General features: G+C 40.0%; 1 protein-coding gene across 1 annotated transcript; it reads left to right on the forward strand.

Annotated features, from left to right (window-relative positions):
* The first annotated feature begins 993 nt into the window (after positions 1-993).
* Positions 994-27,517, forward strand: RBM28 (RNA binding motif protein 28). The gene is made up of 19 exons (XM_036230948.1): positions 994-1,221; positions 4,865-5,014; positions 5,310-5,404; positions 5,787-5,862; positions 6,303-6,395; positions 7,167-7,238; positions 8,032-8,233; positions 8,376-8,518; positions 9,884-9,956; positions 12,756-12,865; positions 15,423-15,496; positions 16,299-16,434; positions 17,432-17,496; positions 19,304-19,462; positions 21,265-21,414; positions 21,727-21,801; positions 24,080-24,336; positions 24,942-25,041; positions 26,965-27,517. Exons 1-19 carry the CDS (start codon positions 1,104-1,106, stop codon positions 27,097-27,099), a joined length of 2,283 nt encoding a protein of 760 aa, XP_036086841.1. The 5' UTR covers positions 994-1,103; the 3' UTR covers positions 27,100-27,517.
* Positions 27,518-27,728: the final 211 nt, after the last annotated feature.

The raw sequence follows: 27,728 nt of genomic DNA on the forward strand, positions 1-27,728 counted from the left end.
TACCATGTGTTTAGCTTATATCACTTAAAAGTAACCAAAAAATACGCTGGGTACGTTTTTAGCTCGATGTTCTGCAGGGTGCTGCAGTCTTGCATACAAGTCAGTTCCTGAGCCCAGTGGGATGGCAAATACTCTGTTTCAAGATCCAGGAGCACTCAGACTTCCTCCTGGCCAGTGAGATCCCTCAATCTTGGGTCTGTCTGATAAACCTACCTGAGGGAAGATAGTCTCTTGTGTCAGGGAACACCTGGGTTGTGTGTATAAACTGGATATTATATTTGCTTTGGATGTGTTCTCATGGGATTTGCAGTGTGCCTGCTGTGATTCATTTGTAAAAAAAATTTCTTTTTGATTCATTCTGTCACCTCCACTGATTGTATATTCCATGAGGGCAGGGACCGTGTCTCTTTTTAGCTCACCAAGTTTTATCCTCAGTGCTTGGTACGTAGAAGCTCAGTAAATATCGAAGGAATGATTGTGTACAAACTGTTTCTACGTGTACTTTAGTAGCTATACTTTGTCCGTGAACCATCATAAGCACAGTTATAGTTATGTGACAGTGTGACGGATGTCTCATATTCTCTGATAACACGAGAATTGTTTGAATGATGTGTATAATGTACTTGTGTCTATGTGTATTCTGGCTGCATTTTGTACCGTAATCTGGGAGTCTATGGTGGCACTTCAGAAATTATTTGTTAAACATCCATTATAGGTCAGATCCGGGATTAGAGCAAAAACTACTTCTGCTTGCCCTGGTAAATTTGGGATAGATCTCCTGAAGCTGAGATTTTAAGGAGAATAATAACTAAGAAAGTCAGATCCCTAAGGTGGCAGGAAGGAGGGTGGGTGGGTGGGTGGGGCGGTACTTGAACTAGGGGTGGAGCACCGTTCAAGAAACTCCGCCCCTGGGAGTCACCATTTTTTTCTTTCCGGAACATTTTTTCCCCATCCCACCACGTTTGCCTTCGGACTCTTTTAAGTGACGAGCACTTCCGGAACCTCCCGGCAATTTGGCGTGCTCGGCTTGCTAAAGCCAGCTCCTTGCCTCGCGTGCGTGGCCGTGCTTTGCCCGTGGCCTTGCGCCTTTGTTTCCCGGCTTCATGGCTGGGCTGACCCTGTTTGTGGGCCGCCTCCCTCCTTCGGCCCGCAGTGAGCAGCTGGAGGAGCTGTTCAGTCAGGTGGGACCGGTGAAGCAGTGTTTCGTGGTGACTGAGAAAGGTAGGGGGCGGGGCGGTCGAGGATAGGGCTGGGGTTCCTGGGTGAGGGACGGGGACGAGGACACCCTTCCAAACTTCAGCGAGCCGTAATTCTTTACCCGCTCCTAAGAGAAGGATCTGGGAATTGAGTTTCTTCCAAACTGACTCTGCTCTAGATGAGTCCATAGGGGTCTGTTTCTGAAAGTCAAAGCAGTCCCTTAAGTTTATATAGCACTTTCCGTTTATTATGCACACTTATAGACAAGGCCTTATTTGGTAACAGTGAAAATTACTAACTCTTAAAACATAAGCGTATTAAGAATCACCTGATTGCCAGGTACAGTGCTGAGTTCCATACGTGTTATCTCATTTAATTTTTTCAGCAGTCTTTTGGGCTGGAGAGTCTTAACCCCATTTCGCAGATGAGGAATCTGAGGCTTAGGGAAATTCAGTAACTGTCACATAGGTTTGTACAACTAGTAAGTAGTGTACCCAGAATTTGATCACCAGAGCCAGAGCTCTTAACAACCATGTTATTCATTTACTCAGTTATTTATTCAGCAAATATTTATTGAGTACCAGGCACTGTTGTAGGTCCTGGGGGTACAGCAGTGCACAAAATCAAACCAAAAACCTTGCTGTCATTTATGTCTTCAAGATGGGGAAGACAGGCCAACAAGCAAAATATATAGTGATGATGGTGGTAAATACTAAGGGGACAGATAAGTCGAGGAAGGATAGGGAGTGTGTGTGTGTGTGTGTGTGTGTGTGTGTGTGTGTGTGTGTTGGGTGGGGAGGAGTGTAGAGTCATCAGTTGCAGATAGAGTAGCCAGGGAAGGCCTGATGGAAGCAGAAAATAAACATGTGTCTCTCAGGAAGGAGCAGTCTAGGCAGAGGAAACTTCAAGTTCAAGGATACTGAAGAGCACTGTGCTTAGTATATTGGAGGAATAGCAAGACCAGGGTGACTGAAGTGAAGTGAATGAAAGGAAGAGAATTAGGAGATGAGATCTAGGGTACCAGATTATGTAGGACCTTATAGGCTATTGCAAAGGAAATTATGGGTTTTTAACAGGGATCAGTAAGAATGATCCGGTTTACATTTTGAAAGATTCTCGCAGGCTTCTGTGTTGAGAATATTCTATTGGAGAATAAGACAGAAACAGGGAGACCAATTAGTATGCTCTTGGAATAATCTTGGTGAGAGATCATGATGTTAGAGCAGGGTGGTAGCAGTGGAGGTGGTAAAAAGTGATTGGAATGTGGGTATTTTTTGAAGGTAAACCTGAGAGGATGGGCTGATGGATCAGATGTGGGGTATGAGAAAAGAGGAGTCAAGGAGTCAAGCCTGACTCCAGGGTTTTTTGGCTTGAGCCACTGGTGATATTTACTGACTTGTGGAATACTGCTGCATACTTCACATTGTTTGATCTCATCACATCACTGCGAGGGAGGGTTGGCATATATTAGAATGAGGATGACTTGTAAGGGTTTTAATTGTAGAAGCATTCCTTCCTCTTACCTAGCTTCAAGGGACACTTTAGATAGGCACCTGATGTTACCTAGAACATACATTTTGTTCCCTTTTAAGTCATCAGGCTGTCTCTCTAGGTGGCCGCCTCTTTACCTTTCAGCAGAACAACTGGTGAGAAGCGGCATCTTGTTGGGTCCCCCTTACTCCCTGCTCGTGGTATTTGAGCGTGTGAGTAGACAAGCTATCAGTGTGCTAACCATCACTCCATCCTTAGCTTCTGTTTTGTTAGTAACAAGTTAGAGTTAGGATTGTTGACATGGCTCTGGTTGCTGTTTGAGCCATAGTACCTCCCTGGTTCTTTGTCATTTTAAGTATAGATAGGGCCGAATGAGAGAATGAGAGTGCTATATAGCAGTGTTTCTTAAACTGCAGATCATTACCCATTAGTGGGTCTTGGTTAGAATTTTTAAGTGAAATAGTATATCCATATATGGTAAAGCATAAGTATTCATAAAACTTTTTTTGGCTTTATATAAAAAATATATATGTGGACTAGGTTCTACTGTGAGTTATGTTTGCTACTATGTGTTGTCAAAAACAATTTGAGAAACACTACAGTGCCAGATGATTGTGTTTCAGGGAATAACAGGCCATTGAATGGGAAATCATCTTTGGGTCCTCAGAATGTAGGCTATGTGTAACCTTACCTTCTACCTTGTATATGCGGTCTAAATATTTAAAGAAAGCTTATTCCCTTATTAAGAAACTATGCTTTTCTATCCAGACAGCCTAGATGTATTGGAAAGAGTACTGCATCTAGTGGGATGGGAGGGAGGGGTTGGGGGATGAAGTCTTACTCAGTGTGGGTGACTTGAGCATGCCACTTAATCTCTTTAAGATGGGAATAATGTCACAGGATTGTTGTGAGGATTCAAGTAAATATGTCAGTGCTTTGTGCAGACATAAAAAATGCATGGCATTTATTGTGAATATGGGCTTTTATTTCAATGCCGAACTCCTTCATGTTTTAGCTGCTTTATTTTTGGTTGTCCTGATCAGGAAGGGCCTGAATTTTCTTGGTCTTATTTTCTGAAAGGTGAGTGGACAGGCTTTTCTGAGAAAGAGTTCCAAGAGAAAAGAAACTGATCTCCAGATCACAGTACGCTCTCCTAGTGCCAGGTGTCAACTTTAACCTGTTTAGGTGGATCAGTGTCCTGTGTTTGAGGGCTTGGACCCTGACACAGGTTCAACCGTAGTTGAAAAAGAAGCAGAGCATGTGAGCTATTTCTTCTTTGGATAGTAGGCAGACTACTTGGTCTTTTTCCATTTTGATGCAGAAAACTACTTAAAATTTTACTACACAAAAATGTTAAACCAAAAAACGTTTACCGAAAAGACCAAAGGAATTTTACAGTTTTTTATTTTGCAGCTGTTCATCTGCTTGGTCCTAATAGTCTTCTCTGTGGGCGTTATATTAGTAGAGTCCCATTGGAAAGAAGATGGGGCTGGTAATGAGAAATTAATTCAGCTACTAACACCCTGGGGGACATTAACCAAATTTATTTGCTTTCCTTCATCCCAAATTATTCATTTGGAGAGAAGGGATGATAATATTTGCTTTACTTACCTTGGTGTGTTCTGAAGATAAAGGGAGATAGATTCACAGCTGCATTGGAAAGGTTTAATTTGATATTGATCGCTAAGGCTTGGTAATAATGGTAATAGTATCTACAGGCTCCTGAAGCATTGTTTATTATTCGAGGTTCTTTTGGACCCCAGGCATCATTGCTGATCTCTTGTGAGGAGGAGCTGCATTGTTACATGTAATTTTCAAAGCTACCATACTTTCCTACCATCTCTGGTGATGCTCCCTTCTATTTGATGCTGAGTTCTTCTTTGGGGAGTATAGTGGATATCATGAATCCTCTATAATCTTGAGATTATCAGGAAAGGAGGAAGAAGAGGAGCCAATAGTGAAGACACCAAATTAGAAGAGGAAGCCTAACAATATCTAAGCAAAGTGGAGAAGGGGGCCACTGATACCAACCTTGTTTCTCTCTCTCCTGAGGATTTTGGCAAACTGATTATCGGATGGCCTGGAAGTATATCTCAGAGCTTAGTTTAGGGCTCTGAGAATTTACTGGCTTAGGGCTCTTGGCTTATGGTTATCTCTCCACCCTCTTATTGTTCAGGGAGTAAGACATGTCGAGGCTTTGGTTATGTCACTTTTTCTATGCTGGAAGATGTTCAAAGGGCCCTCAAGGAGATCACCACCTTTGAAGGCAGCAAGATCAACGTGACCGTTGCCAAAAAAAAACTGAGGAAGACATCCAAGGAAAAGGGTGAGTTTTCTCCCGGGGTGAAGAGGAGGTGGAGTGGTGGGGTAGGAGTGGGGATGAGGGTACCACCTAAATTTAAAGCTTCCTGAGTTTCCTTTTGATATCCAAAACCATCCAATGTGTTATGTTACTCATTTTAGCCTTTCGTTTTCTTCTAAGTCTGGAAAATCTGGTGGTCCTGGGTGTTGCCACACTGACTCCTGTGGTAGATATTAGTAGCTTTTTTCCTGTTGTGTTCTGGGCCTGGAGGTGGGTGGTTTTGGAGCAAAGACTTACTCTATCGCCTCTTATATTTTAGAAAATTTAGAGTCCCCAAAGAAGGATCAGAAGCCTAAAAAAGCCAAAGCGGCAGATAAGAAAGCCAGATTAATTATTCGGAATCTGAGCTTTAAGGTAAGTGACAGAGAAACTCGAATACTGCCCATTCTGAAAGCTGTTGGGTAGAACTCACTAGGATGGTAGATTGGACATGATGCCTCTGGGAATGAGCCTTAGCATTGCTGAATTCAGAAATTGTATAAACAGGAACTTATTAAGACAGTGAGGGAAGATGCTTTTTTGAGAAAGGGAGGGGAGGAAAAGCTCTCTGGTCTGTCTTTTTGCCTCTTAGATACAAGGCAAGATGTCTTCTATTCAGATATGTTTGTTGTCCTAGTCTCAAAAGTAAAAAAGTAAAAATGTTCAAGCTATTCCTAATGAACCAATTTAATAATTGATGTTTCATATTTATTTATTGTGATAATATCTCTATTTCTTTCTTTACGTTTGCCTTCAGTGTTCAGAAGATGACTTGAAGACAATATTTGCTCAGTACGGAGCGGTCCTTGAAGTAAACATCCCTAGGAAGCCAGGTACTAGCAAACCTTCATTTGGTGTAGATTAGATTAATATTACTTAACAGAATGGTCTTCTTCCATATCACCCTTGAACTAAGCACCATTAGAAATAGAAATACAAGGTTTATGTCATACTCTTTACGTGCTCCATGATGTGATATATGAAAAGTATCAGGCATAGTGCTTAGCAAGTAATAAAAACTCATGTAATAGTGTTTATTCCCCTGATGATATTTTTAATTAGATCAAAACTAGTTTTAGAAGACAAGTTATAGTTTGAGAAAATGCATCGCTCTTCCCGAGCCCGAATCAGGGTATACTCAGCAGGGCTTTGGGTGAGGGGCTGGCTGGTTGGCAGCATTTGGGCCATCTTGCCAACCTTGGTTGCTGTAATTTCCTTTTTGGTGTTAGCTCCCCACCTGCTGCTTCTAATGTCTTTGTACATTTGCACACAGATGGAAAGATGCGTGGTTTTGCTTTTATTCAGTTCAAAAACCTCCTAGAAGCAGGAAAAGCTCTCAAAAGCATGAACATGAAAGAGATAAAGGGTAAGTTTTCTATACTCATACCATTGACCCAGATATTTCTGGTGTTTGGATGAATTAGCACAGTAACCCACTTTCTACAATTTCTAAAGGTGTTTGTATTATTGAAGGTCTCAATGCTAATATAGAAGCCATTTTGTTGAAACATTTCTAACACTTGTTCTTAGGTTAAACTTGAAAGAACCTATATCATTATCCTCCTATTTATTTGGTAATGAGTGTCCTTTTAAATCTCTAATGAAAAATGTCCCTGAAATAATCACTGATAGATGCAGGTTGCTGTCTAGGGGATGTGGGATTTGCAGTTTTTTTCCCTCTTGGTTATGAGTGTTATTCAGCATCCGTGGGCTATTAAGCTGACAATGAGGCTACTCTGGGTATGGATTTACCAGGTACTGAAGAAGGGATTGACTTAGAGACTTCTTAACTTCTGAGTATAGTGCAAATTATTCCAGAATACTTGTTTTGCCTCTTGCTAGTCAACTGGAAACTTGTTGGTTTAATAAGAAGCACTGTTTTAATTGTTTTTAAAAACTATCTCAGGTGTAATGGCTGTGTGGAAAGGCAAAATTTTTGTTTATTGATAAAAAAAAAGTTTAAGGGTTAAAAAGAATAGACAGCTACTGGGAGATTTATTTTAGAACCAGTATTCTCTGAATTGACAGTTTGTCTCCTTTTGTTCCTTACTGTCTTCGATGAATAAAAAGTCATTTACAAGAGGTAGAAATGTCAAAAAGGGAAAGCCTTTTCTGATGTTGCTTTTCTGTCTGACAGGGCGGACAGTGGCTGTGGATTGGGCTGTGGCAAAGGATAAATATAAAAATACACACTCTGCCTCTGCCCCAGGTAAGATGTGATGGGGCAGGGTAAGAGGGGTTGTATGTCCTGGGGTGAGTGCAGAAACAGTTCTGCGATAAAAGTATGAGGGAACCTGCTTCTCAGTGAGAATATTGGGCTGGAGATACCAAAAGCACAAGAGTACCCAAAAGAACAAGACTGAGTAAGAAAAACTGAATTCCTGCTGGCTGAGAAACCCAGAGCTGTTTGTCATTTCATACTGTACCATCTGGTGATCTAGTCCCAAAGCACAGGAGTTTTGAGTCTAGGCCCACATGCTTGGGTGTGGATATGGTTGAGGAGTGGGCCTGAGTTCATTGCTCCCTCTACCTGACGTCCTTCCTCAGCTTTTTATAATGAAGAATGATGGAACATTAAGAATAGAGAAACGTAAAAGTTGAGTTTTATTTAGAAAACATTTGGTTTTAAGGCAACCGGGAGCCCAGAGAACAGAACTCACCAAGATTAAGTTCATGGCTGGGCTCCAGAGTGAGCATTGTGCTGGCTGTGGTGCATGATGGGTAGGCTACTTGTAGGGGCTCAGTTGCTACTTCTCATTCTGAGCCAGGTTCATTTTCAGGCTTCTGATGAATGGGATAGACTCCAAGGGAATTTCAGGGATAAGGGGCTTTTGTTGTTTGTTTTTATTCATTATCCTTTCTCTTATATATATAGTAAGAAAATATATGAGATTCTGTAAAACCAAACAAACTAGGAACTTGAGGGTATTAGTTATTTTTGTTAAAATAACCTTGTTTTAGGTACTGGATTAATTCCTAACTTTCTTTACCTCCCTGTATAGGTGCGGAGAATAGGCCCGAACCTACACCTCAGAAATTAGGTAAAGAGATTGGCAGGGAAGAAGAGAATATGGGAGAGGAAGAGGATGATGATGATGATGGTGATCTGGAGGAGGAGGAGGAGGATGGTGATGATGGTGATGACGAAGAGGAGGAGGAGAATAAAGAATCAAAGGTGACCGGGCCTGTGCACATTCAGAAGAGGTAAGCAGTTCAGGTTCTGAGACAACACAGGGTTCAGGCTTGTCTCTGAGGGGAAAACGATGACTCTCCCTGCCCCCGTCATCGCATGACTGACAAGCATAATGAAGTCGGAGGTCCTTAGTTCTGAACTGTGCCGTTGCAGAGCAATCAAGAGGGCAGCACCCGCTGAAAGCAGTGAAGAGGATCTTTCCGATGAGGACAGCGACACCGAGGGAAGAGAGAGTGTTGACAGTGGAGAGGAACTGGCTCAGAGTGATACTGACACTGAAGGACAAGAGGGTGAAGGTTGGCCGGGGATCTTCAAATTTAAATTAATTACTGGGAAATTATATCCGTTCAGTGCAGACCTCTTTAAATAGAACCCTAATGTGTTCTGTCAAATTTATGTTTTAAATGTTGGAGATGAAAGCTTTATATTTTTCTAAAGGTTTTTCGATTGTGTTTTTTAAATGAGTTTGGAGTGGTATTTGAGGGTTAAGATTCATAGGGGATTTAAACCCTGTCTTAATGCCAAAGTGCTATCTCTTGATTATCCAAGTTGAATGACTAACTGGATAAACAGGATATTATTACATCTAACACCAAGGTGGATTTTAAACAATCTTTTGAGTTGAGATAGGGATAGACATTTTGTAAAACTAATCAAACCCTGTTGCTTATCAAGAATGTTGGAGTAAACTCAGTGCTTTCATTGAGGGAGGCAGATCATTACAGAATGAGGAATGGCTAGTAACTGGTCCTTAGTTTGTCAAGGTAGAAATTTTTATTTACTTATCAGGTCACCCCCTTCTGCTTCCTTTTCTCTAAGTCTGTCATATCGGTTTGACATATAAGAAATCTGAGGAAGTAAGCTTTTTCCATGAGAGAATGGTAGGCATCTTATAATCAAAAGCTTTTACACTGAAGGAACTTTAAGACCTTGCATTCTATAGCCAGATTGAGCTGTTTCTTACCGTTCTTTCACTTGAAAAAATTACAGGACTAGTACATAATAATGAGAGAATATTAATAAGAAGTACACTACAAAAGAGTATAATACAGAAAGTGAAAATTCCTCACCAGTCCCCCAATGATGTCCCAAAATAACCACTGTTGCTTCTTTTGTATCCTTCCAGAAAGCTTCTGTGTATATATAAGCATATGTCTATTAAAAACAGTGAGTCTTCCTTATACCCCGATCATCAGCCACTTAGCGCCCCTCCCCAAAAACGACTAGTGTGTGTCTCTGGTGTATCTAAAGATAGTTAACACCTTTATAAGTACAAACACTCACATACAGTGTAGTGTATATTTGTGTGTGTGAATATGTGTGTATTTTTTTCTTCTCAAATGTTCTACATGTTTTGTTTTCAAAAAGTACACTGTCAAAATGGTATATGGGAATCTCTGTTTTCCACATTGAATTTCATCTGTCTTTGTTTTTTGCCATTTCGTTGGTGAAAAATAGTATCTCATTTCTTGTACTGTGTTTTTCTTTAAATATGAGTGAGTTTGAGCATCTTTTTATATTTATTTGCATATCCTTTGTTCATTTTTAATTGGATTTTTCCTTATTGATTTGTGCAAGGTCTTGATATATTTAAGAGTTTGCCCTTTGTTGTATGGCTTGTACTAGTATTTTTCAGTTTGTTGTTTTTCTTTTTACTTTAGATGAACAAGTCTCAAAGAAAAAGAAGAGGAAATTACCCTCTGATGTGAATGAAGGGAAAACTGTTTTTATCAGGTATACCTTTTTGCCCCGAGAACTGCTCTATTTGTGTTGCCTTCATCAGTTTCTCTTCCCTTTTTTTTCCTCCCTCCCTCAGTCTCTCCCTCCCTCCCTCCCTCCCTCCCTCCCTCTCTCCCTCCCTTCCTTCCTTCTTTTTTTTTTTTTTTTTTTGGTACTAATTCTGTTGGCTAGGCCAGAAAATTAGATGCCTCTAAGACCATCATGTCTGGCTCTATGAACATACCAAACAATGAAAAAATGTAAGAGAATCAGAACTATACACAGAAGATAAATAACAGGATTTTCATATCTTGTCATTTAGATTTCATTCTTTGTAATTGGGGTGGCATCATTTGGAACAAATCAAATCTTTAACTATTAGAAACATTTTCCTTTATGGCTTTTGTTTTAAGGAGAGTGCTGAGAAGGGGTGACACCTCTTGTCCCAAACAGTTTCTCTCTTTATGTCTAACTTATTGTCTAAAGCAGTGTCTAGAATAAAGTGAGGCATCCTGTTTGTTTCTAGAAAAACCGAGAAAGGGAGATGGGTGGAAATAGATTTTATTTCATGTTGCCATCGTTATTTTTTTTTTTTTTTTACCAACTGCAATAGATTGGTGTTTTCAGGAGGTCAAGATATCTTCACACCTCAAACATGCCTTCTTGTCTTTTCTTAAGTACCAGTGTGCAGAGCCATTTGAGTCTTTAAAATGCGTATTTTATCCTCATGTATAATCTTTTTAAGATTGTTTTTATTATACAAGTAATTTATGTTTACTGTAGGAAATAAATGTACAAAAACATATACAAAAAAATTAACCTTTATCACTACTCAGAGAATACCTATACATACCATACATATACCCACATAATAAATATTTACAAAGATGAGTTTAACATATACATGCTGTGCTGTAACCCACTTTCTTCCTTTACAGCATGTCCCTCTATGTTTTTGTTTTTTTACTGTGTTATATGGAATTGCCATATAAATAATTTTGTATTCATAGAGAATTCTAATAGGAAGGAAGAAAGTCACACTTAGAAGCCTGTAACCTCAATATCAAGGATGCCATTCCTCATACGTCTTTTAAATTAATAAAGAACCTAGGAAAGTAAAGGGATAGAAGAAACAAAACTATGAACATGATGAGGCAAATTAGAAGAAATAATGTAGCTAAGATGTGTCTTATTGCAGAATATATATATATATATTTTAGTCTCAGTTACTCCATAAGATAGAATCATTTATGGGCTGTTAACTGAGTATAAGGAAGTAAAATTATAGGTACTTATTTGGAACTGTTTTTCTTTCCTCCAGAAGGCTGTACATAGTTGGGGAAATTAATCTTTTTTTTTTTTTTTTAAATGCGAAGTTATTTTTAAAAAATTTTTTTTAAATATATTATTTTTTTCTATAGTGGTGAAATTGGGTAAGTTTCAGGTGTGTACAGTTTAACAGTAAGGCACATACATATTGCATTGTCTGTTTACCTCCCATAGTTAGATTTCTTTCTGTAACCACAAATTTGACCTGTTTTACCCCATCTACCTCCCTCCTCTCCTCTCCCCCTACCCCCGGGTAACCACTAGTCTATTGTCCATGTGTCTCTGTCCTGTTCGTTTGTTGCTTTTAGGTTTATATTCCACATATAAGTGATATGTGGTTTTCAACTTTTTTTGTCTGGTTTATTTCGCATGATTATCTCGAGGTCCGTCCATGTTGTTGCAAATGGAGAAATAAGGAATCTTTACACTGTTGAAATTTAGTCGAACAAAATCTTTTCCCAACATTTTTAAATCTCATCAAGAGAAATAAGTAGGTTTCTGTTTTTGTACTTAGCCTCTAAACTTTACCATGTTTGTTTTTGAATTATTATTTTGAAGGATTTTCTTAATTCATTTTGTAAAATTTTAACTGAAACCTGGATTTCAAAGAGGAAATACAAAGGAGAAAATGGCTAATGGAGAGGGAGGGAGGGACGGAGGGAGAGAGGGACGGAGGGAAGAGAGGGAAAGGGAGAGGGTGGGGAGAGAGAGAGAGAGAAAGGTAGATTGATTTGACTTTTCTCATCCGCCTGCTTGCTGTCTTTTGTTTGTAGTAAGAGAAACTAATTGTAGGTAATTTAAGTGAAAAAGCTGGTTTGTTGGATAAACATTAGGCTGGCTCACAAAATCAAAGTTGTCAAAGAGCAAACCTCAAGAAGGGGGTGAAAGTGTGGGCAGTTCTGGGACCCCAGAACTGTAAGAGGCTGTGGGTCTTTTCTTTGAGGATACCCTACCATTTTTTTAACTTCTTAAGGTATAACAAATTCAGTTAAGTGTATTAAATACCCTAAGTGTACATCTCAATGAAAAATTTCACATATATGCAACCACACACATATATAAATATATAAATAATACATATATGTGTGTATATATAGATGTACACATACATCCATGTAACTACCACCCAGATCAAGCTAGAGAACATTTTCATCTCCCCAGAAGTTTCTCTTGTGTGCAGCATTGCTGTTTTGAAGTGAATCTACATCTACAACCTCTGGACTTTGTATATGTGTTCAAGTTTTAAATTCCTGGGAGAGAGACTGACATAGGAAGGTCTGTCAATTATGGCCGAGGGGCAGAGTCATATATCAGAGGCGTGGCCACTGGAGGCCATCTCTATTGGTGCTATTTCTGAATAAGGGAGAGTGGTCACAAGTAAGGGTACCACTCCAGTTGGAGTCTGACTCACTCACCTTGTAGTACAAGAACACAGGGCCTCACTTTTGTAATTGACCCTTCTTGTGACCTGATTGTCTTCTGTAGAAACCTGTCCTTCGATTCAGAGGAAGAAGACCTGGGGGAGCTCCTCCAGCAATTTGGAGATCTTAAATATGTCCGCATCGTCTTGCATCCAGACACAGAGCATTCTAAAGGTATTTGCTGTCAGCTGGTCAGGCCCTAAAAGAATTGAGACCACTGCCATGGGCACTGACTAGGTTACGTGAGGGCATAATATGTGCCATTCTGAGGGGTTCATAGTCCATTCAGCCCAGGTTTCTGTGGTCCATGGAAGCATCAAGATGCAAGGATGTTCAAGGAGATTTTTCCATAATGTCAAACTTAGCATCTTTCATGGTGCTGCCAGCCACAATTTTTTCTTAAGCTTTTTAAGCCCTTGCTTATTTACGTTAGGGTAATGATTTCAATTTGTTCTTTCAATTTCAAATGTGACAGCATCTCATGGGTATTAATCATTCTACATTGTTTGAAATTACTGGAATCTTTTTCAGTTATGTTTGTTAGAGATGGAAGTAGACAGAAACTTTATTGCAGTGGCAACAGTTAGAAAACCGGGTAACAGGAACGCTGCCTTAGATTTTTTTTTCTTCTCCCTAAAGCTATTTCTTTTGAGTTTCAAGGGTTGACCCACTCATTGTAGTATACTGCTCTTAGGTAAGCATATTTTCAACCCATTCATAATCTTTGATTTCATCAACTGCAGTTGTTCTAAAGCAGTAAATTCGTAATTCATTCTGATTCTTGAGTCCTTTGAGATCTACCGAAAGCTATGAACCCTTTCCTTAGAAAAATACCACTTTTGAGAGTTTGTGGGCTCTCTAGAGCCTATCCATGGACAAATAACCTCCATTCTAAACCTTTTTATTTTCCAAACTGATGAGACCTGATCTTTTTCGGGTTTTCTCAGCTAAAAAAAAAATGAACATAAGACAGTATGATGGAAAGAAAACGGCACTGCTTCCTGGAGATTAGAGAGCTAATCCTAACTAAGCCGTGGACCAGCTGCTTGATTTCTGGCGAATCGTTTAACCACTGTGGGCTTCAGTTTCTTATCTGTAACTAGAGTAATCACTTAAGGTGACTTAAGCTCCAATATTCAATTATGGTTCTTAGACCTTCTTCATTTCCAGTATGGTTTTCTAAAAATAGGCAACTAGAATTACGTATACTATTCCAAGTTCGGTAGAATATTGCTTTACTTTGATGATGTCTTCTGTCCCTTTTTGATTGCATGGTGTATTGGGTTGATATTTTCTGAATGTAGCCTACAGTTGACTTGCTTCATTCTCTTTCGTGGTCTGCTTAGTTTTAGCTGAGACTTAATGATCTTAATAAACATAGTTTTCATTATTTTTTCTTAATGCATGTCTTACCCTAGCTCATATTAAATGTTTCTAGCACTTTCCCTGCCTACTCACTCACACAGCCTTGGTCTCCTCCTCCAGTTTGTAGCTGTCACATGCCATTTCACTGCCTAGAAGAGCTAAATACTATCTGCAGACTTTTACGGAAGTGTTAAGACTGAACCCAGTACTGACCCTGGAAATTCCAATGATAAAATTGTTCCCCCTTTAGAGAGGAGTACCCATTTTCTTCATATTAGACAAATAGGCTAATCTAACTATTATAAATGTTTTCTCCCTGTATTACTTCTCTTTTGTTTTTTCATGTTGACTATCTATTAATGCTGGACATTATGGTAGGTGCTAGGGATCTAGAAACAGCCAAGAAACGTGGCCCTTATTCCTGAGGTATTCAGTCTTTTTGGGAAGATGCCACCTGACCAGTGCTATAATAGAGATGTGAGTGGAGGAACAGCAGGGTGGGGCGCTCAGCTCTGCCTGGAAGAGTTAGGAAAGACCTCACTAGATGGTGACCCTCTGGTTGGCCTGCCACATGTGTCCTTTCAGTTAGTCTGCTGCCATTCATTCTTATAGGGTACAGAAGGTCAGTGCCCTAGTAGCTCTAGGAAATACAGTGTCATTTTCATATGAGGGAATATTTAAAGTTTAAAGGAATACTAACAAAATATTATGAGACTTATATTTCTTTTTTTGGAGTTTACTGTAAGGTGAACTTTTCTCTTAGTATATAAAGCTGCTTTTTATCAATAGCAGAAATTAGGATGGGTTGGTTGACTCTACATCTAATCAGTGAAAGGTGTGCCTGTGGAACTTCTGAAGGATGAGTTAAGAGCTGGGCACGTGGCTTTCTGGTTTACTACTCTATTCATGTGATAGCGGCCAGGGCTTTTTACTCCAAGGGGTTGATCTACCATTATCTAATGCATCCCAAGGAACAGCGATGACAGTGAGATCTGTAATTAATTTCAGGGTTAAGTTGTTGCTGTCTCATTTTTTTAAATCCTCTAATAGGCATGCAATAAGTTTTGTCAAATTAAATATTAGTTTGCAATTTCTCTAGCATTTCTTGTGAGTATTATTAAGGAGAGAAATGGTAAGACTAAAGTTCTAAGAAGCATTGAAAAGGATGAGGGAAATTTCATTGTGTGAACAGTTGTGCTCTCATCTGTCTTTGACCCTTCAGTGCCTGACACGGTGCCTGTCTCATTTAACGGAGGGATGCTACTACCGCTTCCCCTTTGTGTCAGGCTGTTGCCATTTGTAGTGTTGTCTTAGTGTTGGTGGAACTTGTGAGTTTAAGATCTCACCTAATTTTGTCTCTCTGCAGGATGTGCATTTGCTCAGTTCATGACTCAAGAAGCAGCTCAGAAATGCCTGGAAGCAGCTTCTCCAGAGACTGAGGTAAGAAGGACATTTCTTTTACCCTGTAACTTAGGCGACAGTGGCCCGAAGGGGCAGCGTCTGATGTTTATGCAAAGCTTTTTTGTAATTATTATTGTTGTTATTATTGTCAATAACATAATAACAAAGCTAACATTTATTGAGTGCTTAGTGTATGATAGGCACTGAGCTTTATAAGCATTACTTTATTTAATCCATGTATCAGCCCTATAGAGATATGTAAGGTAAGTACAATTCTTTTTTTAATAAGTGAGGAAACAGGTATAATAATGTATCTAATATTTATTGATCACTATCTATATGTGAACCTCTGTCCTAGGCTGATGACATGAAAGGCTGGGTCACGAAGAGATTAAAGTTATCTATGAAGTGGAGTAAATGTTTGAGAGAGAACATGTGTGGATGATGGAGAATTTTTCTGTGTATTCTGTAACCAAGTGTAAATTGTTTTGAGATAGTTGTATTGACATTGTTAATTTTTTTTTGAGTGGAGTTAACACCACCGTTTCATTAGCTTTCTTGAGAATACTAAAAATTTTCCTGTTTATAGATCATTTCCCTCACTTTGGGCCTACTTTGGGCCTAATTAACTTCCATAAAATAAATTATTGCTGACTGCCCTAAGTATACAAATGGCCTTTTGCACAGCTATACTAAATACTTTCAGCTGGGCTGAAACATCTTGGAGCTGGCTTCCATAGCTTAATTGGGGTCCGCTGTTTCCCTTTCCTTAGTGTTCCTTGAAATGTGCTTAGTTTTTACTTGTTACATATTTTAAGAGAGATGATTCAATCTGTAACAGGGTGGTGGGCTTAAATTGGATGGCCGGCAGCTCAAGGTTGACTTGGCAGTGACCCGTGATGAGGCTGCAAAACTCCGGACAAAGAAGGTGAAGAAGCCGACTGGAACCCGCAACCTCTATCTGGCCCGAGAAGGATGTGAGTAGTGGAAGAGACACATGCACCAGGCCTCAGTAGCTGGCCCTGTGCTGTGACAGGGACCCCGCAATGTTGTGTTTGGAGGCATGTTTCACTTTAAAAACCCAAACGTCCTCTTTAGCAGTGTTATACTGTTATTCCACTTTAGCAGATGCGGTTTTCTGTTAGGAAACCTTCACCCAATTTGTAGATTAACCAGTACGTTCTTTTCTGCCCGCTCGCCTTTAGACCTTTTCATCAGTGGTTTATCAGAGCAAAGAGGGAGGAAAAACTTAAATTACCTTTTCTTCTTGTCATCATTTCTAATACGAGGTTTTCTGAAGGAGTGAAAATTATGACTAAAACTACTCTTTTGGATTATTCATGGATATAAAATGTGCACTGAGTACCTTTCCTTTAATGCCAGAAAGATAACCAGAAATTAGCCTTAATTAAAAAAAATCTCTTCCTCTAGGTTCTACAGTATTTGTCAGCCCACCTGCTGCACAGTTGTACAGCCAGGACTAGTTACGTTAGGCCATTAGCCTTTGATACCAGGCTTCTCTCTATATGGTGATGTGACTATTTTCTGGGCTGGGCTATTACACTGCTTAGTAATGGCCTCCAAGTACATGAGGAGCAGCGAAAATCCTAAAGCCAGATTCCAGGTGTAGCATTTTTGTAATCCAAATCCCTAAAATATACTGATTTTCAGCACTTCCTCTAGGCCTTTCCATCTGACTTTGGACTTGTACATAAAACTTCTTCAAGGGGAGGGAAGGAGAAGAGGAACAAAATTACAAAGTGTTCAGAGCATTAATTAGTCCTTGAGAGCAGCTCTGAGCTGAGAACTTAGCCCTGTAGCCCATTTCTGGACCTAACCAAATACTTCTGTATCCTAGCCAATGTAGTCCTCTGGGCCCTGTGCAGAGAGCTTGCATCATTCAAATCACATTCCTCTTGTTGCTCAGTGAAAATTCCCTTGCGGATGTCTTGGTCTTTTTCCCTCTTTCGGCAGTGATTCGTGCTGGGACGAAGGCTGCAGAGGGTGTGAGCGCTGCTGATATGGCCAAGAGAGAACGGGTGAGTAGGTTAGGCACCGCCCTTCAGGTTCTGCGTTACCTATTATAAATCAATAAGTAGTAGTTACTGAAGGCTAGAGGTGCTCATCAAAGATCCAAATACTGGTAACAGACCCTACCCATGCTCTTGTTAGAGAGAGAAGCATACAGGTGAAACAGCAAATAATCTAACATTATATATCATATTATGTCTGCATTATAAGCCATTAGAAGAACTAGGTCTTATTCTTTATTTTCCTAACGCTCAGCAGTAAATGTGTGCTGAATAGTGTGCCTGGAGATCATGCAGTAGACACTTGCAAGCTAGCGCTATGCTATGTATAATTATGTGTCAGTATAAATGCAGAATAAGAAGAAAGGAAGTTCAGAGCGGGCTGGGGTTAGTACAGGAGAAGGGAGGTGTTGGTCTTGGAAGAGATAGTCAAGATGTTCATTTTGTGGAGGAGGGTGATACCTCTAGATTATACAATCATTTTAGGAAAAATTCTGTGTTATGGGAGTTTCCACTGCTAACTGATCCCATTAAATTCCTTTGCTGCTTGGTAATGTTAGTTCCACTTTTGCCCATATAGCTTACTCTCAAAAAGCTAAGCCAGCCCAGGGTGGTAAAGATCCATAACCGTTAACAGAATTAGCTATGGAACTTGAAAGTGCAGAAGATGATAGATGGGAATGAGAATATAAGGACAGTAAGAGGCAGTGTGTCTTTTCTTGTACACGGTTTCTATCTAGACGAGCATTCGCTACCTTTTTTCAGTAGTGAGCATCAGGAAATCATGGTATTTGGGTGGCATCTGTGCCCTCTTTTGCTCAGTGCAGTAGTGCCACATTTAATTTCCTTTCAGAATGAATTTTTCTAGCAAAAGCTCACTATATTATGTGTTATAATTCACAGCAAGTACAGCTTTTCTGGGGAGAAAAATTAGACGGTTGAACTTAGGCATGGTAGCCTCTTCAAATATTCCTTTACTATTCATTTCCAGGGTATCTGTTTATTTTGTGATTTGTTAGTACCTTTTTCAAACGAGCAGCAGGAATGAGAAGACTTGATGAAAGAAAACATTTAATTTAAAATGTTTTTCTACTAACACAAGTCAGGAGACATTTAAGATGTTTTTCTACTAACCTAATTTTAAACACAAGTCATCTTTTCATTTCATTTTAGAGACAAGGCTGCCCTGGGACCAGCATTTCGTGTAGCCTAGTACAGGCCAATGCTCTAGAAGCAGAATTCTTTTCTGTGCTCATGGGCATTCCTTTGCCTCAAGGTGGCAGAGTAGAGACAAGACAACATTCTCTCAAGTATTTAAATAAATTCCATTTCCTTTTAGAAAGATGAGATAATTATTTTGAGTTGGTGGGTAGAGCAAGACTGGGTGGGCATAGATGTTGATTACAGTATTATTTATCATTTGCTCTGGATCAAGGTTTGAAGTCAAGATTTTATGCATATTCCTCATTTCAGCCTTGCATCACTGCTGAGAGATTGGTGTTATATTTTGATCTCCGGTTTCACTTTATAGGCGAAAAATTAAAGCTTAAAAAATTTCATGTAACTTCTGCAGTTAGGGATGGATTTCTAATTCAGTCTGACTTTACCCATGACTATACTACCTACCCACCATCTTGCCTCCTTGAACCTTTCTTTCCCTATGCTGGGCATTGGAAGGCTGCAGAGTAGGTGATTTCCCTCCGTTTTTCTATGTTTGTGGTTACTGGATGGGCTCATGTTTTTTTCCTGTTGGAAAACTATGAGCCTGCGTTTTTAAAGGGTGGGTGGTATTGTTAACAGTTTGTTGTTCTTTCAGTTTGAGTTACTGAAGCATCAGAAACTGAAGGACCAGAATATCTTTGTCTCCCGGACCAGGCTGTGCCTGCACAATCTCCCCAAGGCCGTGGATGACGCACAGCTCAGAAAGCTGCTGCTGAATGCCAGTAGAGGGGAGAAGGGGGTGCGCATCAAGGAGGTGAGAGTTGGCCCTCCCCTCTCAGAACCTTGGTACTCGTCACAGGTCAGATCGAGCATTACTCTTGGGCTGTGGTGCTAGCAGACTAACAGATTTTCTTTTGGACGCATTGGAAGACAAGGCTAAGTTTGGCAGTTTTCATGTTGTTCCCCTCCCCTTCTAAGAACTGCCTTTCATGTCTGACAAAATTGCAGAAGGTGAGGAAGTCTCTGCCTTATGAATTACTTTAGCAAGCATTTATTGAGTGCCTGCTGTGTGATCAGCATTATACTAGGTGCTGTAATGTTAATTTTCTTGCAGAGACAATAATCTGTGTGCTTTGCTCTTTTGGAGGGCATTTTATTACCATATAGGCTCTTAGCCTATGATGAGGGTCCTCAGTGCCCTGTGGTGAGCACAGGGAGGCACATGGGTCTTCAGAAACTTTATTAGACAAACTGGATTCACACCAAGACTTGGTTAGACACCGTATGAGAACAGAAACCTCTCCTGTGCCCCAAGGGCACCCTTTGCAATACTTGGCGCTTATTAAGTAAGCACACTGTCCTATAATTGTCATTTCTCTGACCAGACTGAGTTCTTTGGAGGCAGGTGTTATTTCATTGTTCCCAGTACTTGACATAGTTCATGGCACATAGTAATCTCTTGCTCAGTGTTGACTAAAAAAATAACAGTATTATGAATCTACTTTGCTCTGTTTTCATCATCGTAAACTTTTCCTAATCCCTGAAAGCCTCACCAAAATGTGTGGTATTGGTATTTGGGGAATTACATGAGAGAATGCGAACATATCAACACATTTCTGACACTACTCTTGGTAAAACTATTCAAAGTGTTACTAGTATAGGGGTCAGTTGTGTAATTTCTCATATCAACATCCACAGTACTTAATGTGTCTGCACATTTAAAACCTGTCATCATTTAGAGAAATTTATGTGTTTTGCAATATTTGTATTACATTGAATTTTTTAATTCTTTCCTATATGTTAGTGTCTCAACAAGATAGTAAGCTTCTTGAGGATAGGAACCTCGTTTTATGCTTTTCTTGATTTCCCTACAGTGCATGGCGCAGTTCTAGGCACAGAGTAGATGCTGGATGTATACTAGATGCCACATCCAGTATCCCTAATACCTACATCTCTCCGTTGGATAAGAATTACAGCATTTGAATGATTATAGTTTTCCCCAGATTCTCATCCTTGGTGCCTCGGGACGCTTATTACATCTCTATTACATTTCGGAAAAAATCACATCAGAGAGGATCTAGGCAAAGAACTGAAGCTTCTTCCTGTATATCTGAGACTGCATGTTGGGCAGGCTCTTTCCCATGCCTGAAATGTCTTTCTTATCTAAAGCCATCAGGCCTTCTTCCTTCTGTTCTTCAGTGATTTTCTTTCTGAGTGGGTTTTTTTTGTTTGTTTGTTTGTTTTTGTTTTTTTTTGGTAAGCAGTCCACGGACAGCACTTCATCCTCAGTGATAATCTAATATACAGCCTAAAGTATCATGGACCTCTCAAGTTTTATGTATTGTCAACAGTTAGCTATTATTATTTTTCTTTGGGAAATTTATATGCATGCTTATTCCTAGATCTGTGTTGATGTCTGTAAACTCTCAGAAAGCAAGAAAATTAATTTGTTTTGCGCTCTCAGGTATATTCTAATAAGATACATTTTTAAGTGTTATTCTAGTACAACTCTTGTGATATAGGTGAATAGTCTGTCCCAATAATCTGATTTCTTATTGAATCTGTTAAGGTTCCTCATCCTTTAATCACTGATTTTTTTGTGTGTTCTATTCATAGTGTAGGGTGATGCGAGACCTCAGAGGAGTTCATGGGAAAATGAAGGGTCAGTCCCTTGGCTACGCGTTCGCAGAGTTCCAGGAGCATGAGCATGCCCTGAGAGCCCTGCGCCACATCAACAACAATCCAGACATCTTTGGGCCTCAGAAGGTGAGCCTCATTCTGTGGGGAGAGCTGTTCCCCTGAGGGCCATTTGCAGAAACCATTCCTCTTCACGTCCAGTGCCCTGTGACATTTGAGTGATGGGAAAGAGTAGCAAGTCGATGGAGGCAATGAACAGTGATGCAGGTGATAAAATGATTGAAAGGAACTCTAAATTAGACCACTTGCAGAACTGTCCCTTTACCTTTAAGTGAGCAGCCGCCTCTGACTTGCAAAAAAGAAGGCAATGGTGGGACAGCTCAGCCTATTGGACTCAGAGATTAAGAAATCTAACGAATGACGTTGTCTCTCCTGACATAGAGACCAATAGTGGAGTTCTCTTTGGAAGATCGAAGGAAACTTAAAATAAAGGAACTGAGGATCCAGCGCAGCCAGGTACAGAACCGAAATGTTTTTTTCTGTTTTTTTTTTTTTTAATTGTGGTTCAAAACACATAAAACTTACTATTTTTAAGTGCACAGTTCAGTTAAAACAATTTTTAAAAGCCATATTTAAACTCGTTCAGTTTGTGGTTTTGCCTCCTTGAAGTAGGTCTCTACCTCAATAGACTCTTTGTTACCCTTTATGCTTAGTTCTCCAGAACTCTCCAGGCCACCTTCTCCTTTGCTGGCCTGTCTTGTGATAGCGCCACAGAAGGGAAAGAAAGGAGAGAGGAGAATCAGACTGGTATTGTTGCCCATCAGCAGTTCTTGTCCAGTGCTCGGTTTTGATACATGATCAAAATGAATGGCCAAGATTATAGTTCTGAATTACCTTTAGATTTCAGCTATTTCTTCCATAATTCTTTTTTTCTTTTTAGGTGGCTCCAGCAGTGTGACACCTGATAGGTTTAGTACTGTTTTTAATCTCGTGTGGTATAGAGGAAAGAATAGGGGCTTTGGAAACAGGATCAAACTGCTGCTTTCTGAGTTTCTTGGCAAGTTTTTTCCTTTCTCAGCTTTAGTTTGTAGTTTGTAAAATGGGATTAACAGTGCCCGCTTCACATAGTCCATGAGGATTAAATGAGATCATACATGTAAATTGTCTCACATATGCCAAGGTCAGCACACAGTCAGTACCCACTCTCTTCCTTGTCTTCCCCCAGGGCATACAGAACCAGGTTATTCTTGATACTGAAACTCTTATAGCTCTCGTCCCTATTATACCCGAATCGGCATGTATACCACATTGGCAGTCTCTGTGGTGGATATCATGAGCATGACCAGTAGAGCAGATTCAGTGGTTCACACAGTGGCCCTGGGTTGGAAAACCTGGGATCTGGTGATCGTTCAAGGGAACTCTGTTGTCCTAGGTATAGAATTATTTACTACTGTAAGTCATTGCTTTAGGAGGTGATTCTGAAGATACAAATAAAGTCAGATGGCTTTTTTTTTGTTCATACTGGTCTTTCTCTGTAAAAGTACCTCTTTTCCCTTAAGTCTGTTTCCATATACAGATCAAATGTACTTCCTCAAGTAACATTTTCCCACCCCTTTCAAAAGAGATAAGACTTTATTACTTATACCTTCATTAACTTTCTTAAACTTTTCTTTAGTTTTCTACTTTGTTTTTATATGTGTCTTTTACCTCCACTAAGCTGTGAGCTCTCAAAGGCAGACAGTATTCCACTTAGAAGCAGAGACACATAACAGGCATATAATAGATCTTTGTGTATCAATGTGCCTATCTAGATTTTTAAGGTGAAAAAGACAGAATAACACTTATTAATTTCACATGAATCTTCTTTTTTTCTTTTTCACTGCAGTGCAACATAAATCTGTACCATCTTTGATGCCTTCTTTCTCACAGGATCTTTTTCATCTTCACTATTTATTCCTTCTCTAATGAGTGCTCTTCCTTTCTTTATGTAGATTTGAGTTTCTGACCTAGGCCATTTCTTTCTCTGAAAAAATTGATTTAGCATTTCTTGCAAGGCATGTCTACTTGTAACAGATTTCTTTAGTTTTTGTTTGTCTTAGAAAATCTTTATTTTTCTTTTAGTTTTAAAGGATAATCGCACTGGATACAGAATTCTAGGTCGATGATTCCCCCTTCCCCAAACTTTAAATATTTCACTCTATTATTTTCTTGTTTACATGGTTTCTGAAGATAAATCCAATGTAATCTTATCTTTGTTTCTCTGTAGGTAAGGGATTCCTTGCCCCAACCCTTTGACTTCTTTCAAGAATTTCTCTTGATATGATATGCCTAGGTGTAGATTATTTTGGTATTTATCTTGTTTGTTATTTGTTGAGCTCCCGGACCTAGAGTTTAGTGTCTGTCATTAATTTTGGAAAATGCTCAGCCCTTGTTACCTCATATATTTTTTCTATTCCTTCCTTTCTCATTCCACTTTTGTTATGCCTTTAGTGATTGTCCCATGCTACTAGTCTTTTTTATTTTTTCTTCCACTGGCTTTCTCAGGCATGCATGCGCTTTCCCCCTGTTTATGCATATGCAAAGGGAAATGGTTATTTCGTGCTCCCCACTCAGTAACCATCTGTTCCCGTATCAGGGCCTGTGAACTACGTGTATTCACTTTTCTGTAGTCTTTAACTTGGGAGGAAGAATTCCCCTTTTTTTCACTAAGCTTACATAAAGCTTCTTTTCTGCTGAGTGTTTCCAGCACATAAACTTACCCAGAAACCAGACAGCAGTCTCTTGTTTTATGCAGCAAAAAGCGAAATCCAAGTCCACAACTGGTGAGCCCCAGCCGGAGCGACCAGAGTCTGGAAAATCCCGACGACGGAAAGTGGCTCAGAACCACACACAGGAGCAAAGCAAGGCCTCCCCAGAGCAGAAGGGGAAGGCGGGCTCTGTCTCATGGGCAGGATTCCAGACCAAGGCCGAAGTGGAACAGGTGGAGCTGCCTGACGGAAAGAAGAGAAGAAAGGTCCTGGCACTGCCCTCACACCGAGGACCCAAAATTAGGTGAGATGCAGGGTGGTGGCACAGAACAGTGGGCGGCTTCTGAGAGGGTTTGTTTTTGCGTAGCTCTTTTCATCTTTGTGGCTTTTGTTTGGATGAAAGGGATGCTTAGTGCTGTGCAAGTCCCACATTTTGAGGGTTAAAGCACAAGCAGAGATGTCATTCCTAGACCACATGGAGGCCGGAACAGGACAGAGGGGGCCTCGGTGGAGCCTTCCAGGGCAGGCTTTTGTGCTCTTGTCCTCTTCTGAGGAGCTTCCTCCTGTCCAGATGGTTGTCTGTCAGCTGAGACCAGCCTACTTGAGATTCCCCTGCAGTTTTTTGGGGGGCAACAGATGAGCGCTATGAACAAAGGTCGACCTTTAAAAAAAAATTTGTTAAATGAAGGCTTTTGAGATTCTCTTGAGGTTTTTAAGCCAGAACAGAAAACACATATACAAATGTTGAGCCTTAAGACATTCTGTTGCAGTATCCCTTTTTAGAATAACTTATCACGGGCTTAGAAAAAGCCAGTGTAAGAAAAAGCATTTTATCTTCCTGGCTGAGAGAACCTCAGGGGTGCCAATTAGAAGAAGAACTCAGGGTGACGCTTGACCATATTGTTTCAGGTTGCGGGACAAAGGCAAAGTGAAGTCTCTCCCTCCCAAAAAGCCAAAGCCCCAGATAAACCAGAGGAAGCAAGAGAAGCAGAAATTACCTTCCAAGCAGGTAAGTCTATAGGGCACGAGGCTTTGGATTGACAGGCTCTGCTAGGCTAGCAGTTGCTTTGGTGCCTTGAGTTGAGCAAAAAGAAAGGGCTTCTAGATTGCAGCTACATACAGGACTGCAGCTTTTTAGAGGATGTCGAGGTACACAGTACTAAAAGTGGCGAGAATGGGAAAATAAAGCCCCATATATTGGTTAATGTGCTTCAACAATGATCTTGTTTTACCTATCCGCATACTCGCTCCCCTTCCCCAGGATATAGTGCAAACTCCATATGTAAATATGTCCCATGTGGAAATGAGGTATATTGCTCAGAAAAATACCCCAACTGATCAGGTCTCTCTCTCTCTCTTTCTCTCTCTCTCTCTCTCTCCCCCCCTCTCCCTCTCCCTCTCTCTCTCTCTCACACACGCACACACACATCCATTATCACATCTAATTAATAAGCCCTTAATATCATCTGAAACATAGCCCATATTAAAATGTCCCAATTGCCTCAAAAATTTTTTTTATAGTTAGTATGGAACAGGATCGAAACAAAGTTCATGTTACCTTTGGTTTTTATATCTTGAGTCTTTTTTCCCCCTATATTATGGAGTCTTTTTCATCAGCCCCCTTTTTCCATGCTGTTAATCTGTTGGAGAAACCAGGTCATTTGCCTTTTAGAATGTATTACATTTTGCCTTTAGCCGCTTGCCTCCTCGTGGTATCATTTAACTTGCCAGTACACCGTAGCTACATCTAGAGGCTTGATTAGATTCAAGTTCAGTATTTTGGCAAAGATATTTCCTAAGCGATGCCATGTGCTTTCTATTGCATCACATCGTAAGGCACATAATGTCTGGTTGTCCCATATTTGGTGATGCTCAGGTTCATCAGTAGGTTTAGGGATTGCCTTATCCTACCATTTATAAAATCCCCCATCAACTTCTCACCTAATGGTTTAACACCCATTGATATTTGCTATCTAGAGCCGTTATTTTAATATGGATTGCAGAATGATGATTTTTCTAATTTTATCAATCCTTTCACACTCTTTTAGTACAATTCTAGAAAAAAGAATCTTCCTTTTTCAACTATTTGGTTACAGTGAAATATCATTTATATAGGAAAGGCAAAATAATGCTTGGTCTTTTTTTTCTTTATTAGTTTCCAGAATAATGAGTAGGTACCCTATCAACTTCCTCTGGTGACCAATAAGATTTTATAGTATTATGAATTTCTGAGTTTTTATATACTCGATGTGTTTCCATCTAATTTAGTCATTGTTTCTGTACCACCTTAGGCCAGCAGAAGCCCCTTCGGGTTGACTCCCGAGTCCTCCTAACATGACCCTGCCCTCGTTAGTGTCTTTGCTTTCTAGTTCAGCCACATGGCCTAGCTCATATGTTTCTGCCTGGGTCCTGGCATTAGCCATTTTTCTAAGGATCCTTGTTCTTTTTAGGAGAAAACAGTAATCCTGAGTTCTTGAACATTTGAGGGCAGGCTTTCTTTTCCCCTTCCCTAGCAGCTTTCCATCATGCTCAGAAATCTGTGTGTCTGGGAAGTCTCCAGTCTATACTGTCTTGCAAAGCTCTGTCTCTGAAATCCTGGAAGCAGTGTTCTTAGTGAGGGAAAGGGCAAATGAGAGCATTAAGACTCTGGCTGACACATCTACAGGAAGATTCAAGTGAGCATTTGGGAGTGGCCTCTGAAACACCTAAGCAGTGTTTTAGTGGGGCCTCCTCTAATGCATTCCTGACCTGATTTCTTACCAACGGGTGATTCTGGGTTTTTCCTCTCTAAGAGCCATTCTCTGGAAGTCTCTCTCTTGTGGTGGACAACTTCTCTATACCTACTTATTTTCTCTTTTGCAAGGCATTAAGGTACGGTGATATTTAATGCTTGAAATTGACTGTCTGATGTCTCCTTACCTTTCATTTGTAGGTACCTAAGAAAAAAGCTAAGAGAAATAAGACAGAAATTCGCTTCAACCAGCTAGTTGAACAGTATAAGCAGAAATTATTGGGAACTTCTAAAGGAGCACCCCTTGTAAAGAGGAGCAAATGGTTTGACAGTTGATGATACCAGCAGACTGGATAAGAAGCTGGATTGTGCACTTATTGGTAAAGCTCCCAGGCTCCTCCCCACGCCAGCCTCCCAATGTCATTTACCGAGGAGGAGACACCCCTTGAGTCCACTGCCACTTTGTTGGGGGGGCTCCCTGAACTGTACGTATCTGAACTTTGATCCCTCCCTCACATGTGGTTAGTTAACCACAAAGAGAAGTACCAGAAAAACATCGTGATGCTTCTTGCATTGTCTGGATTATTGTGTGAAGTCGTGTCTGTAACTGTTGCCCATTTTAATTCTTTGTTTCTCAAAACAAATGTAAAATGCGTTCTTGAGTGATGAATTTTTAAGATGTATATTTTGTTGTGTCTTGTATAAGTAAGATTTTTTGTTGCTTTTTGAATAACAAACTATCTCATTTCTAATATATGTGAATCCTTTATTATTTATGAACAATTTTTACATCCCTAACTCTTAATTCAGTTACAGTCCTGCATACTACAGAAATTGCTTAAGAGCGAGAAAAATGATTTTCAACCTAATCTGGGAGAAACTTGAAAGTAATTGAGGGTAGTGGGGCCTGGCAGAGAGTAACATTTAATAATGAGTTGCCAAACAAGTGGTTATTGTTGGTAGTT

This window comes from Rousettus aegyptiacus, unplaced genomic scaffold, assembly GCF_014176215.1.
Source record: "Rousettus aegyptiacus isolate mRouAeg1 unplaced genomic scaffold, mRouAeg1.p scaffold_m13_p_13, whole genome shotgun sequence".
Classification (NCBI taxonomy): domain Eukaryota; kingdom Metazoa; phylum Chordata; class Mammalia; order Chiroptera; family Pteropodidae; genus Rousettus; species Rousettus aegyptiacus.

Excerpts from the sequence above, each read along its gene's own strand:
- RBM28 (XM_036230948.1), top strand. The coding sequence starts at position 1,104 with ATGGCTGGGCTGACCCTGTTTGTGGGCCGCCTCCCTCCTTCGGCCCGC. Across the intron at positions 6,396-7,166 it reads GAACATGAAAGAGATAAAGG|GGCGGACAGTGGCTGTGGAT; the intron begins GTAAGTTTTCTA and ends TCTGTCTGACAG. Across the intron at positions 21,802-24,079 it reads TGAGGATCCAGCGCAGCCAG|CAAAAAGCGAAATCCAAGTC; the intron begins GTACAGAACCGA and ends TGTTTTATGCAG.